The sequence below is a fragment of the Cimex lectularius genome, unplaced genomic scaffold, assembly GCF_000648675.2.
Source record: "Cimex lectularius strain Harlan isolate CLEC.00 unplaced genomic scaffold, Clec_2.1 scaffold33, whole genome shotgun sequence".
In the NCBI taxonomy this organism is placed as follows: domain Eukaryota; kingdom Metazoa; phylum Arthropoda; class Insecta; order Hemiptera; family Cimicidae; genus Cimex; species Cimex lectularius.
The window spans coordinates 1,410,732-1,424,157 of NW_019392683.1; the positions used below are offsets into that span (position 1 = coordinate 1,410,732).

General features: G+C 36.9%; 1 protein-coding gene across 7 annotated transcripts in view; it reads right to left on the reverse strand.

Annotated features, from left to right (window-relative positions):
* Positions 1 to 13,426, reverse strand: part of LOC106662419 (serine/threonine-protein kinase tousled-like 2) — a 174,967-nt gene that overhangs the window by 67,345 nt on the left and 94,196 nt on the right. For 6 of the 7 annotated variants that reach the window (XM_014386495.2, XM_014386502.2, XM_014386493.2 and 3 more), the window contains one exon: positions 4,567 to 4,655. In XM_014386495.2, coding sequence (XP_014241981.1) covers positions 4,567 to 4,655 — 89 coding nt within the window. Of the gene's footprint in view, positions 1 to 4,566; positions 4,656 to 12,112; positions 12,406 to 13,426 lie in introns of those variants that run through there. The other variant, XM_014386494.2, reaches the window with a different exon arrangement.

Here is a 13,426-nt window from a genome sequence, read left to right on the forward strand (position 1 = left end):
GTCAAAGACATCTATTGTTTTGCGCGCAATCTCGCTGAAACAGCAAATTTTGCATATTCCAACTGTTCTTTTATACAATTTTTTTCACTTTTATGGAAAATAACTATACAACTGGATAAAATAAATCAGGATCCTACACTGGTCATGTGTCCCAATGGGGGTCAGTCTTAGACAATGAGGTTCTTTAACGTGCGCACCTGGCACATAGGCCTTATCACACGTTTAGTTTCTCATCAGTCAAATTGAAAGAAAATCTGTCAATCAAATGGATGGAAATAGGTTTTCACCAGAAATACTGCGGCATTTCCGGTAACTTGGTCGATACAGATCATTCTGGTTTATGCTATCTCCTGTGGAGGGTTTAGATTCTACTGAAGATTTGACAGATCAGACTAAGATGATCACAATGAGAAACTTAGGGTAGCTAGGATATTCCAAATAGTATTTTATTAATCTTTTCACTATCATCGAGTAAAAGCTATACAACTGGATAAAATAAATCAGGTCCTACTCTGGACAGCAGTCAAACTAAAAGAAAATATACCATTCAAATGAGTGGAATAGGTTTTCACCACAAATATTTCTGGTAACTTGGTCGATAGAGACCGTCCTGGTTTATGGCATCTCCAGTGGAGGGTTTAGATTGTACTGAAGATTTGACCGATCAGAGTAGGTTGATCACAAATGACAAACACCTCAAAAAAACCCACACCTTTAGCCATATGAATATTATACAGTGAAATCTCCACGGAAGAGTGCGAAACGCGTCTGTCAGTTCAAAATGGTCAGAAATGAGCTACAATTCAAAGATTACTTCAATGAATAAAATATATATCAGGTTAAAAAAGATAAAAACAGGAGATGGCCGCGAGGAAAAAAAAATGCAAAACTTAGGGTAGCTAGGATATTCCAAATAGTATTTTATTAATCTTTTCACTATCATCGAAGAAAAGCTATACAACTGGATAAAATAAATCAGGTCCTACTCTGGACAGCAGTCAAACTAAAAGAAAATATACCATTCAAATGAGTGGAATAGGTTTTCACCACAAATATTTCTGGTAACTTGGTCCATAGAGACCATCCTGGTTTATGGCATCTCCAGTGGAGGGTTTAGATTGTACTGACAGATCACAAATGACAAAAAAAAAAAGTTCAAAACGAACAGAAACTATCTACAATGCGAAGATTACTTCGTTGTATAAGATATATCAGGTTAACATGATAAAAACAAGAGATGGCCGTGAAAAAAAATTATATATATGCGGAACTTAGGGTAAATAGGATAGCTTATTTACTGCTTAGGTTTTACTACTTACTAGTGGGATCTAAATGTTTTATTAGTTTGATTATGAGAAATAAAGGATATTCGTGCCACATAATCCGTTCTTGGTTTGAATTCCGGCAAACCTCATTGAATTTTAATTGAGAACAATATGAAAAAAAAAAAAAAAAGCAAAAAGTGGTCTGACCCCTTCTGTGCGAAACCCAACTGGTAAACATAAAAACCTCCTGTATATCGCTATATGTATATGTACAAGAGATAAATTATACCGTGTAAGCCCATTAGAGCACACGTAGGTTTTTGCTCCGCGAGGTTCTAACCACCCCGGGACATCAAGCGTCCTCCAGGAACCACCGATAGGTCACGGATCAAGTGTTTCCACGCAAATTTCCCAACGCCCCACGGCATAGGTGTAGCGTGAACAATCAAAATTCACAGGGTGGGGATATTAAAAAACATTCATACCGTGAGGTAACGAATCTTTGCTTGGAGGGGGCTTGACCCAGTTCGATGTCAGTGAACGTCGTCGCACCGAGGGGGTCCCAATGGGAGGAATACGGATCCACTTCCCCGTCATTCAGACCGACAACGCTCCCATTAAGAACTCAAACGCCATTATAAAATCCCTGACTATAATTTATTTTGTATACAGTATAGAATAACCATTGATTATATGTTAATACAACAAATCAATATAAAAATCTCGAGAAGAGATCTGCTGGGTGATGACCTAATGGATGACCGGTCGTTTCCGATCGTCTTGATCCAGCAATCCTTCCTGTTTTTTTCCTCAACGAACGTTTCGGAACAAAGCATGTATAGGCAGACCAGGATGATCAGAAACGACCAAAATAAGCCGAAACGAATTCTTACACGACTACATATTTTTTTTCTGTTATTGCATTTATTTATAAAAAGATACTTGTTTACCTTGTAAAGATTACTTGTATACATCCGCTCCGAGCAAAAATCATTCAAAAAATGTGTATTTTGATTACTTTTCGATATGTAGGTCGACGAAGAGAAAGACGGTGGACAGAAGGCAGAAGGGGGCTTTAATGAAAGCGTATATTGCCGGCCTGCACCTACAAATCTCTAACGTCATTGTCTCTCTTGCGAAACAATGGAAAGCAGAATGACCCCAAACGTCTGGGCCCCGTTTTGGGGAAAAGCTGACGACAGGACGTCGAAAAAAAAAAATTCACATGCCGCGTATGAAGCTCACAATCCAAGTGAGAAGTCCCTATTAAAAAAAGGCGAAGACTTGCAGATAAAAGGAGGGACTTGATTTTTTTAAACTATATGTTTTAACGTAACAATTCCATCAGAAAAATATTACTATATTTAAGACAGCAAAATGTTACAATAATAAAGTCTCCCTCAAAGAAATCAAGACTTTTTTAATTGGACAAAGTTTGTAATTAGTTTCCTTAAAATTACAATACAAACAACCCAGGGGGTTTTCTTTCTTATCAAATCGCGAGTAACGGTTTAATATTTATTTTGTAACGCTAATTAATATTTTAATGATTTATTATTTTAGACGGATGTTAGCTACTATAAATTAACAAAATACAACATACAATTGAAACAAGTAGCAGTTAATTCATGCATTATTTAAATATTTCTAAAAATGAGCCAGTTTTTCTGAAGTTTCGAGGAAAATGATAAAATCACAACGCCATTTCGAAATTCTACACTGGCAATTATTTAAATATTTATGTTTGCCTTGTAAATAAATGGTATTTCTCTTGTATTCCCAAGTGATATGGAAAAAAAAAAAGTCCCGCACAAGATTTTATCTGTGCAGATAAGCAACGGGGTATTTAAAGAAAATTACAATCGGACAAAAGTCTTCGACCAAATATTTTTCACAAAATGCGAGCTCAAAACAGCTTGATTATGTATTTTTGTTTTGTGGGATGTTAACGCAAAATTGATATATTTTGGTCTTTAAACCCAGTAAAAACATAGGTATTTTAATCAAGTGAATTGATGGTGTTATTTTTATTTAACAAGAAAGCTCTAGGATGAGAGAAATAACTTGATTTTAGCTGTGTTTTTTTTATTAACTTAAGGCAAAGGAAATTTAAGTGGAATTTAGTAAATAGTGTGTTTATACAAGGTGTATCAACTTCTATAGGCCACCCATTTAATTTGGAAATGATTAACTTTAGCAAAAAATGGTCTTATACAAACCCCAAGTTAATTTTGTCTAGGGCTTTATATTAATTTTTGAATGAGGGCCATCTTGTTACAAAAAGCATACCCCCTCATGCGTCTTCCGTCGGTCATAACACAGAAATTATCTATCCTATCAAAATTTTCCTTTCAGTAAAAGTGGCCTAAAATAGGCTCTAGATTGGAATTTTACAATAAAAATATGGGATTCTCATTTAAGATATCAAAGTTAATGTCATTTCCCAGCTAGATGAGAAAGTTATGTGACATCTGTTACCACCACGCGATTCCTAACCAAAATTAACTTGGGGTTTGTATAAGAACATTTTTGCTAAAGTTAATCATTTCCGATTTAAATGGGTGGACTAAATTAATTATTTGATACACCCTTTATACTTAAGGCAGTTTTAGGTAGGAAATTCATGTCTGCTTGTAGCTTATTTTCCAAGTGGGACATAAGGAGAGAAGAATAACCGAGTTATCTGGGTAGAGGAGTCAAGGGCAAAATCGGCAAACGTTTTGTTTCTTGGTGCAATTTTCAACTTGAATTAAACCGTCGATGGATCTTCCGAGAACGCCGAAGACGGTGCTTGACCCATACAAAATGGCCGTGAAAGGTCTTTGAACCTTTCCTCTTCACTTCTCCCACCCGAGGACCGTTTTATACCGGCTGGAACTGCAACAGAGGAACGTTCCTGGGAGAAAAGTGAAACCGAACACGACATCCTTCCTCTTTACCGGTTAACATAAAAACCGAGTCGGTCTTGCCGCGGGAGCTTATAGCTTTTGGCAGTCAAGGCTTCTTTTTATTCTCAGCTTTTTCTTTTGGCTGGAAACTCATCGAGATGGGGTCACTGAGTCAAGGACGTCTGTATGTAGTAAATTCTAAAGTAATTTCAATTCTCGCCGCCCGACGGCCATCTTTAAACCTCGTTTAGAGACCCCCGAGACTCTAAACAGAAGAACTTCGAACTATACCTTTTATCGCGTTTCAAATACAGCACTTTTTTAATAGTTTCTTATGAGAAATAACATTTTAAAAATCATCACTTCCGGTTCTATTCGGCTAAATTCATTCTTGAACTAAGTTTAAGGCTTACCCTGGCACCCAAAAAGCGTGCTTCAAGCAGCTCTTGTTTTCTCGGATCCAGAGCTGTTTGGAAATGATGTTCCATCTTCACACCTGCACCTGGAAAGAAGACAAAAACGAAACTTTATTAATTATATTGTGTCACAAGAAGAAGAGAATGCGTTGAAAGCGTTATTGAATTCAATTCCCCCTCTCACAAAACGGATTTGAAGGCTAAGTAGTATATCGATTGACTCTATTTATAAAACAAGCCGAGTCCCTATCAACAGGAGAATGTAAAATTTTTAGGGAATGGAATAATGACGGGTGTTTCTAAATTTATGCCTCTCTTACATTTGTACTGAAAACTGATAAGGGGAGTTTTTATCAGATTGTCGTCGTCTGAAAAACAATCGACGACGTAAATTATCAACGACATGGTCATTAAGTTCTTTTGGATAAAAGAATTCAGGTAAAAAGCAGGAACCACTCAAGAAGAAAACTATTTCATTTTCTCCAAAATTAAATATTTTAACATGGATAAAGAACTATTTCCTGTATATTAACAGAAAATACTTATAAATAAGATTAATATTTAATAATAAATTTACTTCAGTATAATGTACAAATACACCTAGTGCAGATTGCGTTGAGGCAAAAGGTTTTTCAATTATTTTTCTCTAACGTTCAACCCGAAATGATCAAGTTTGATAACGGTGTCTGCGTTTGTTACCTACAGCGTTGGAAATAAAGCCAGGATATTTTCTCTATTTAATTATTGTCACAGTCGCTCTGTATGAGATTAGTTAAATGCTTTACCCAATTTGTCATAAATATAATTCAGATCGTCACCTGTTTTTACCGGATTTCTACAGTGTATCCAGTAACTGGAACGATTCGAAAGTCACAATAAATCAAAAAATAGCTAACCAGATCGGAGAATCGATGAAATGGGGACAAACAGACGGATCGATCATCCGCCCCCCCGGCCACCACGGAAGGCAGACCAATAGCGAGAACGGACGGACCACAGGTGGTCCATTTTTATAAACCAATTATAAAAGATTTGATGTGAGTTCGGCTACTATATTTTATTTAACGGAGCAAACAAACTAGTTGCGTTAAATACGTATAACAACGCTAAGTAAAAGTTATGATATTTTAGAAAAGCACAGTTTTTCCCCACACTCGCTCACTTAGTCTATCTCTTTCACACACTCTTACTCCCGTCCCACACCATCTCTATTCCTCTCTCTCTCTCTCTCTCTCACACACCACACACACACACACACGCGCGCGCGTGCACACATACACACGCCTCACTGCCTCAATCTCTCTCTCACTCTCTGGCTTTTCTAGCTCTCCATCTCTACCTCTCTCGCTTTTTGTCAATCACTCTCTTCTCTCTCTCTCTCTCTCTCTCTCTCTCTTCCTATCAATTCTTTTCTCTCTCCCTCTCACTTCTTTCTCTCACTCCCTCCCACTTCCCTTCTGTGCATCACTCTCTTCTAGCTCTCTCTCCATCTCAATTATTTTCTCTTTCAATCGCTCTCCCTCTCACTTTTTCTCTCTCACTCCCTCCCACTTCCCTTTCTGTGCATCACTCTCTTCTAGCTCTATCTCTCTCTCTCTCTCTCTCTCTCTCTCTCTCTCAATTATTTTCTCTCTTCTCTTTCCCTCTCACTTCTTTTCTCTCTCACATTCTCCCACTTCCTCTTCTGTGAATCATTCTCTTCTAGCTCTCTCCCTCTCACTTCTATTCTCTCTTCTCTCTCCCTCTCACTTCTTTTCTCTCTTATTCTCTCTCCCTATCAATTCTTTTCTCTCTCATTCTCTCTCCTTCTCACTTCTTTTCTCTCTCCCTCTCACTTCTATTCCTCTCATTCTCTTTCCCTCCTTCAATCTCTCACCCTCCCTCCCTCACATTCACTTTCTTTCTCTCTCCGTGAGTGTGTGTTTGTAGTAAGGATGAAGTTCACCCCTTATTAAAAGAGGTTGGTAGGTTATTGTAGATTTACTTCAGCTTTCTTCATCGTCAATTTAGTTTGTTGAGACAAATGGATTATGGTCTATTGAACTTTGTAGACTTACTTTACTTGAAGTTAGATCGCAGATACACGCTCTCTATAACATCATATTGTTTGGTTTAATTAGGGTATTCGATCTTGTTAAATGTTTTATGAAACGCGCTAAAGTGGTTTTAGAGAAAGGAAGGTTACTACGACTCAAATGTACACAATAAGTCAAAAATATTAAATAGACGGGGGCATCGATGAAATAGGGACGAACAGACTTGTAAGATACGCCCACGGGTAAAACAGCGAGAACGGGCGGACCGCGGTGAAGGTCATTCAAACAAGTCTTAGTTCTTGTCATGATTAATAACGATTATTTGGTTATTTTAAATGGCAATGTTAAATAAAGACAGATTTGATAAGATTATCTATTTAAAAGTGTAATGTTGGAAATCGTTTGATGAAACTGAGCTTTTATAAATTTTTGACCGTTCTTAAACTCTCTTTTCTTCCCTTCTTATTGTATTGTGGACACATTCTATGCAAACAAGCACGCGATAGCCTTAACCTAACCTAAAACATTTGACGACATACCAGAATAGAACAACGGTTAGCACCCCAGATCGTGTTAGAGTTGTCATAAAACATTGACTGCATAAAAATAAAATACTCTGGGGTAACCGCAGTTATTTCGAGTTAAACGGAGATATAAAGATTCCAGGAAATCTATGTAGTGTTTACAAGTTCAAACTGTTCTGAATGTTTTGGGTGTGATCCGATGGCACGACTGGCAAGTCGAGGGCTGTAAATTTAAACGCGGAATTTTTATAGGGCTAATAAGCTCGGAGTTGATTTGTTTTTATGTATGAATCTCACCGAGCACTAACCCACTGGATGCCCTCGTAAAAATAAACGGATCATTTTCTATGAGTCGTTTTTTTCTTCACAAAGTGGAAAGGCCGGTTTAATAGAATTAACCCGTTATCGCACTTTTATCTCTTGGGCTTGGGGGGATTTTCCGATCGTGCACAATCGCGTTCTTTCCCTTTCGCTTGTAAATCCTGAACTCGGTAGGATATTAAATCCACAGGAAGTGCGAGCTTTGTTTAATCTGACGAAGCTGCGCCCAGTCGAAATCACTGTTGACGCATCATGAGGTCCCCCACTCTAATGTGTAGTTATAAAAATAAAACATTTGAAAATGCCCAAAATTTTCGCGTTTTCAATAAAACCTAAATCTAGCACACAGAGGGAAAAACTTCTATTATCAACTTTGTTGAGAAATTTGTTAACCTTTTTGTACTTTAAACCTGACAAAATTTATAGCCTGTTTTTCGTTTTTTATTTGCTTAGCGTTACACACTGGTTGATTGAACGCTTCGTACCTCTTCTATTAATCGTCTTAGTTCTAAATTTAATAACTTATTATTTTTAAAAATGTGTGGTGAGTAGTGACCGTTAGTTAATAATTATTCAGAAATCGTGAGATGCGGTCTGGTGTGATGTAGGTTTCAGAAAAACATTTTCTTTATCGTGCCAACGTTTCGATCTTTATNATTTTGCATTGTATAAATTCACTTTTTTCCACATCCTACATGTATTTGTTAAATGTAAACAATGTTTATAAATCCCAGGCCCTGAAGATGATCTCAATAAAGATCGAAACGTTGGCACGTTAAAGAAAATGTTTTTCTGAAACCTACATCACACCAGACCGCATCTCACGATTTCTGAATAATTATTTTTAAAAATTTTGTAATCCTTTGTGGAATTTTTCGAAAATTATAATTTAAAGTGGCCTCCAGTACAAAAAAGCTCTAACTATGGGAGATCTAAGGGTGGTGATATGCTTTCAAGAGTAATATCATGGGCATAAAATTGATTTTATTAATGTTTCTGATGATGACCGTTATGATTTATGTACATAATTGTAAGTTCTTCCAGTTTATTTAAACCCTTCTTCCTGGGCTGTAAATTTCTTCAATTTAAATAATCTTATTTCAGAAAATGATTTCTTGAAATATCCCTGAAGAACTATAAAATATTAAATTCGTGTATTTAATTTTTCAGTTCAGTTTTGGTTCAGTTATACATATTTATTTTATATTTATATTTTATATTTATTATTATTTATTTTGTTATTATTATTATTTTTTAATTTAATGAACAAGCAATATTTTCATCTTTCTGTCGATCGTAAAGTCTAAGACAAGCTTTAAGCTTTTATATTAAAATTAAAGAAAAAATACTCTTCACAGAAATATGTGTTATTTATAGATTTTACAGTTAAAAAATATTTGAATTCGAAATGATATAAAAGCAAATCAGCAAGCGAGCTGCTCAATACAAAAGTATTCAATTCGTGCTGAGCTTAAATAGTAAAAACTTTCATTCCCATGCCAGAAAAATATTACTAGCATATAAAAAATTAGACCCAAAGATGTTTCTGATGTTGTATATGTCTAAGTTATTTGTTTTAGTAGTTTATTTTCGTTTTACTTCGAGAATTACAGCAAAAGGTTTTTGATTTTATACTTAAACTTCATTATCATCATATCGACTATACAGCAAAAAATATTCAACTATTAAGATCAAAAACCCAATACAATTTGATCCTGTATGAAAAGATTTAAGATGTTCCTATCTTCTTTTAAAGATTTAAAAGAGTTAAAGTTTCCACTTTTGTGACATATTCAAGAAAGTCCTCCCTTCAATATTTATGGACCCAACGTTCACCGAGGGACTCATCTTGGGCCTGTATTGTATCCCCAGGAGCAGGTAAGGCAGATGTTCAAGAGCAACGTATTTTTCTAATGGTTTTGTTTTATAAGGAACAAAAGGGGGGTCAGTCACGAAGAATACGTAGAGTTGAAACCTGGCAACACAAAAACCGTACACAACCAAACTGTATTGTACTTGAATTACAAATATTTTAAATGAATATCAGGATATTTCAAAAATTTCTTGATAAAAGATACAATCCGGACTATTTAGAGTAAGATCGAGGATCGTGTGCAATTCCAACCAATAAAAAAATTTCATAGATCGAGCAAGCCCAGATAGTTTCATTATGTTCCGGTGATAAAAAAAACTATGTAAACAGCAACGACCTTGCTGGTTATTGTTTAACATTAACCATTTGTCGCTGAGACTCGAATCCTGATTACACACTTGAAAAATGGCAAAAAAAAGAGGGAAAAATCGAAAGGTAGGTTGAGATGGGAGGTTAGTGTTCGAGTTGATCGAAGTCAAGATAGCCCAAGAGGTAGCAGCGGCGTGTTTAGCCGAAGGTCGTGGGTTCGAATCCCGCTCGTGACACCAACTTTTTTTATTTCAACCAATACCTTACATAAAGATTAATTAATTGAAAGAAGTTATTTGGTCAATCGGACCACGAAACATAATGTATTTAGCATTAACGTTCTAACCCAATAGTGCACTTATTATAGAATTATTCTTACTGTTTATCTATTGAAATTGCGCATTGTTAATTGATTAATTGGGAGACCGATGAATCACATAGGCAACAATGATTTTCCAACGATGGATGTCGGTGAAAATTCAGTCTTCTACAGTGGATTTTTCAAACATATCTTTGATGAAAACTGATCAAGGACGTTTATCGGATTTTCATGAGAATCTGCTTTAAACGTATAAAATAAAAGAGCCGTGCGTGTCCGTATAATTTCAGGTAAATTATCGATAATATTAAACATTTTGACTTAATTTATTCAATTTGGACTTGTTAGTAATTAGAGAGAAGGGGATCTGTTGACGTATGTTTTGTTTCCATGCTGTAATTAATTAAATCGTAAATGATTTGATTCCGAAGTCGTCGAAATTAATGTACTATATGCTGCAAGTAACTTTAATCAGTTTTGTAGGGACCAAAATAACGATAGTTATGTATAAATCATGTTTTCTTTCATAATTAAATCTTAACTTATTTGCGCAAGTGTTAAAAACGTCAGACTTTTTTGATTCAGGGTGAGAATAGCCTTGGAAAAGAGACTTGATCAAATTCCACACGACCGTTCTTCATCACCTCATCATCAATTCGCAGAACAACCTGAGACCTGAATGAGCACAATGCGTTACCAACATAGCTTGTGAACTAATTTTAGTCGACTAGCAATATGAATTATGGAAATAATATAATAACAGACTCAAAAGGTTTCGAAAAAAAAAAATAGATCAACTTGGAAATGTGCTGTTTAGGTTTTGGTGGTTAACACCCACCCATCATTTAGCCATGTCGAATGGCGCATGATCATGAACTTGGGCATAACTGATCAAAGATAAGTTTTAGAAAGTTAAAAAACAAACTTGTCCGATAAGAAGACCGTCTGTTACATCAGATAATTAATTCTAATCTAAGATCAACATTAAGGTAAGGGTTGGTGATTTTTGTTGCAGGTCAACTGATCTTGCTTCTTACTGCTCTCGATGGGATAATTTTTGCCCAGTTTTATTCATTAGGACAATCGATTTTTTTTCCCATTCGCACAATAATACGTGGTTGTTTCCCCCATGAATATTCTGCCTATGTGCTACTGGTAAATCTATAAGGAAGAATAACCATGACAGTGATAAATAAAAGAGTTATATACAGTTGAAGTAAGAGATTGGCTCGAAAAACTGCGCAGGATTTAGAAAAAGCCCAAGGACGTGCAAAAAAAACCGAGACATTGAAATTTCGTTGGAGAAGTGTTAATCAACTAAGGAAATAACCTGGAGTTACTTCCGTTCGAATTTTGCCAACAGGTGTTCAAAAGAAAGAAAAAAAAAACATGGCACAAATTAAAAATATTTCAGTGGATAAAGGAAACAAATCGGCCTAGATAAAAAAAGCGCATTTTTCAATCTGAGAACAGTTGACCTCGCGGCCTTCAAAATTAACAAATTAAACGAGTCTATTCCGATTGGGCGTTTTAACGAAAATATTCCCCAGTACTCATGGAGATTTTAAAGAACAAGACAAAGTTTTAATTTTGATATTTTTAAACGAACAGTTTTTATGTAAAGAAATGCAGGTTGTGGTATGGTGGACATTCATCGACACGCCCGCAGATAGCGAAGGGCGAGAGATCAACAGCCTCCCCCTTGTTGTATAGTGGCCCCTCATAAAAGCATATTTACTCTTCTTCTTTTTTTTAGACATTGTTGAATCGATGCTTGAACAGAATGACGTCACCAAACATGGTGGTCAATCGTGGGGACTTGAATTAAGTTAAGAACAGAAAGACCGAGAAGAAAACACGCGAACGTGAACGAAGGACATTCGGTTCCGCTCCACCCGGTCGACGTCCGATCAACACAACAAATAAACATTTAAAAACACATTCAAAAAATTTTTCAATACAATTTTTTATATTAATTAAGTCGCCATTTTGAATAATTAGAAGGGTAAAAAGACTAGGGGGTGTTTTGACAAATTTGGCTGTTAGATTGACTTAGATTAAATTTTTTTTGTTATTATTTAAGAAGTTTAATTTTTTTCGTTTTGTAGAATTTTATTAAGAGTGAAATTTTTTTATGATTTAATGTAAAATTAAGACGAACCTCTTGGACTCCAGAAATATTCTATAACCATCCTCAGAAGATGTACTGTCTGGAATGGGAATTTGTCGAATGGCCCATCAAGGGAAGCACAGTTTGAACGTTGACACTTTTGATTTGAAAGTCGCACGGAAACACTTTTGTCGGGTCCGGCGGTGAAGCACGCGCGACGCGATCGGCCCGTCTCATCCGTAATCCAAGGGTCGGAATCCAAGACGAGTCTGACTTGTGAGCGTGTGAGAGACTGAGCGCTTTAAGAGAACTGTTTAGCCGGCGGCGCCTCGAGGCTGACTGGCGCTCTCTGCAACTGCAACCGGTGTCGCCCCCCTCTCGACGGGCCCGCTTCCGACCACCGCGCCGCCCCTCCAGCGGGCAGAACACCGACGGGCGACGAGGACCCCTTTCACCGTCCGTCGACACTCGACGGCCCGATACGACACCCCGCCCGCCCAGTGCCCCGGGCGTCACCTTTGCCCCGTCCAACGCGACCTCGCTCTTCCGTTTTTTTCACCGTGTTTCCCTTGTTCTTCTTCACTCTCCCAAAGTCCCACCGGCCCCGGTAAAAACAATATTCACCAAATAAACAACCGCCCAATTAACACAATACACAAAAGACATGATTGAAAATGAAATGAGCGCCCACATTAAAAAATATAGCCATGGTCCAATTTGTTCATATTAAGAGTTAGAATCGTCTGACTCATAATAATGCCATATGACACAACAGCGATTATCTGGGCACTCTTTTTCCGATTTTTTGAAGGACAATTAAAAAAATAATAAAAAAGAACAAGTACGTAAGATGATATGAATAGCGTTCGATAGATAAACACAGGGAAAAGTGAGAGAGAGAGAACAACTAACTATAGTTCAAAAAGAAAAGAGAAATGGTAAATAGGCAGGTAGATAGAAGGAAGATTGGGATACATATGAGAGAGGGATGACAGAGTGGGAAAGAGAAGGAGAGAGAACAACTATAGGACAAAAAGGAAAGATATATGGAAATAGGCAGGTAGATAGAGCCAAGAGTGGGAATTATGTAAGAACTAATTATTACATTAATTATGTCTTATGTAATATGAGAAAGAGTGAGAGGGGGAGGGGGAGGGAGAGAGAGGAAAAGAGAGAGAGAGAGAGAGAGAGAGAGAGAGAGAGAGAGAGAGAGAGTGCGAGTAGGGGGAGAAAGAGAGAGAGGAAAAGAGAGAGGGAGAGAGAGGAAAAGAGAGAGAGAGAGAGAGAGAGAGAGGGAAGGAGGGAGGGCGAGAGAAAGAGAGAGGAGAGAGAGAGAGAGACATGATGATCGTCAATCGCTACAGA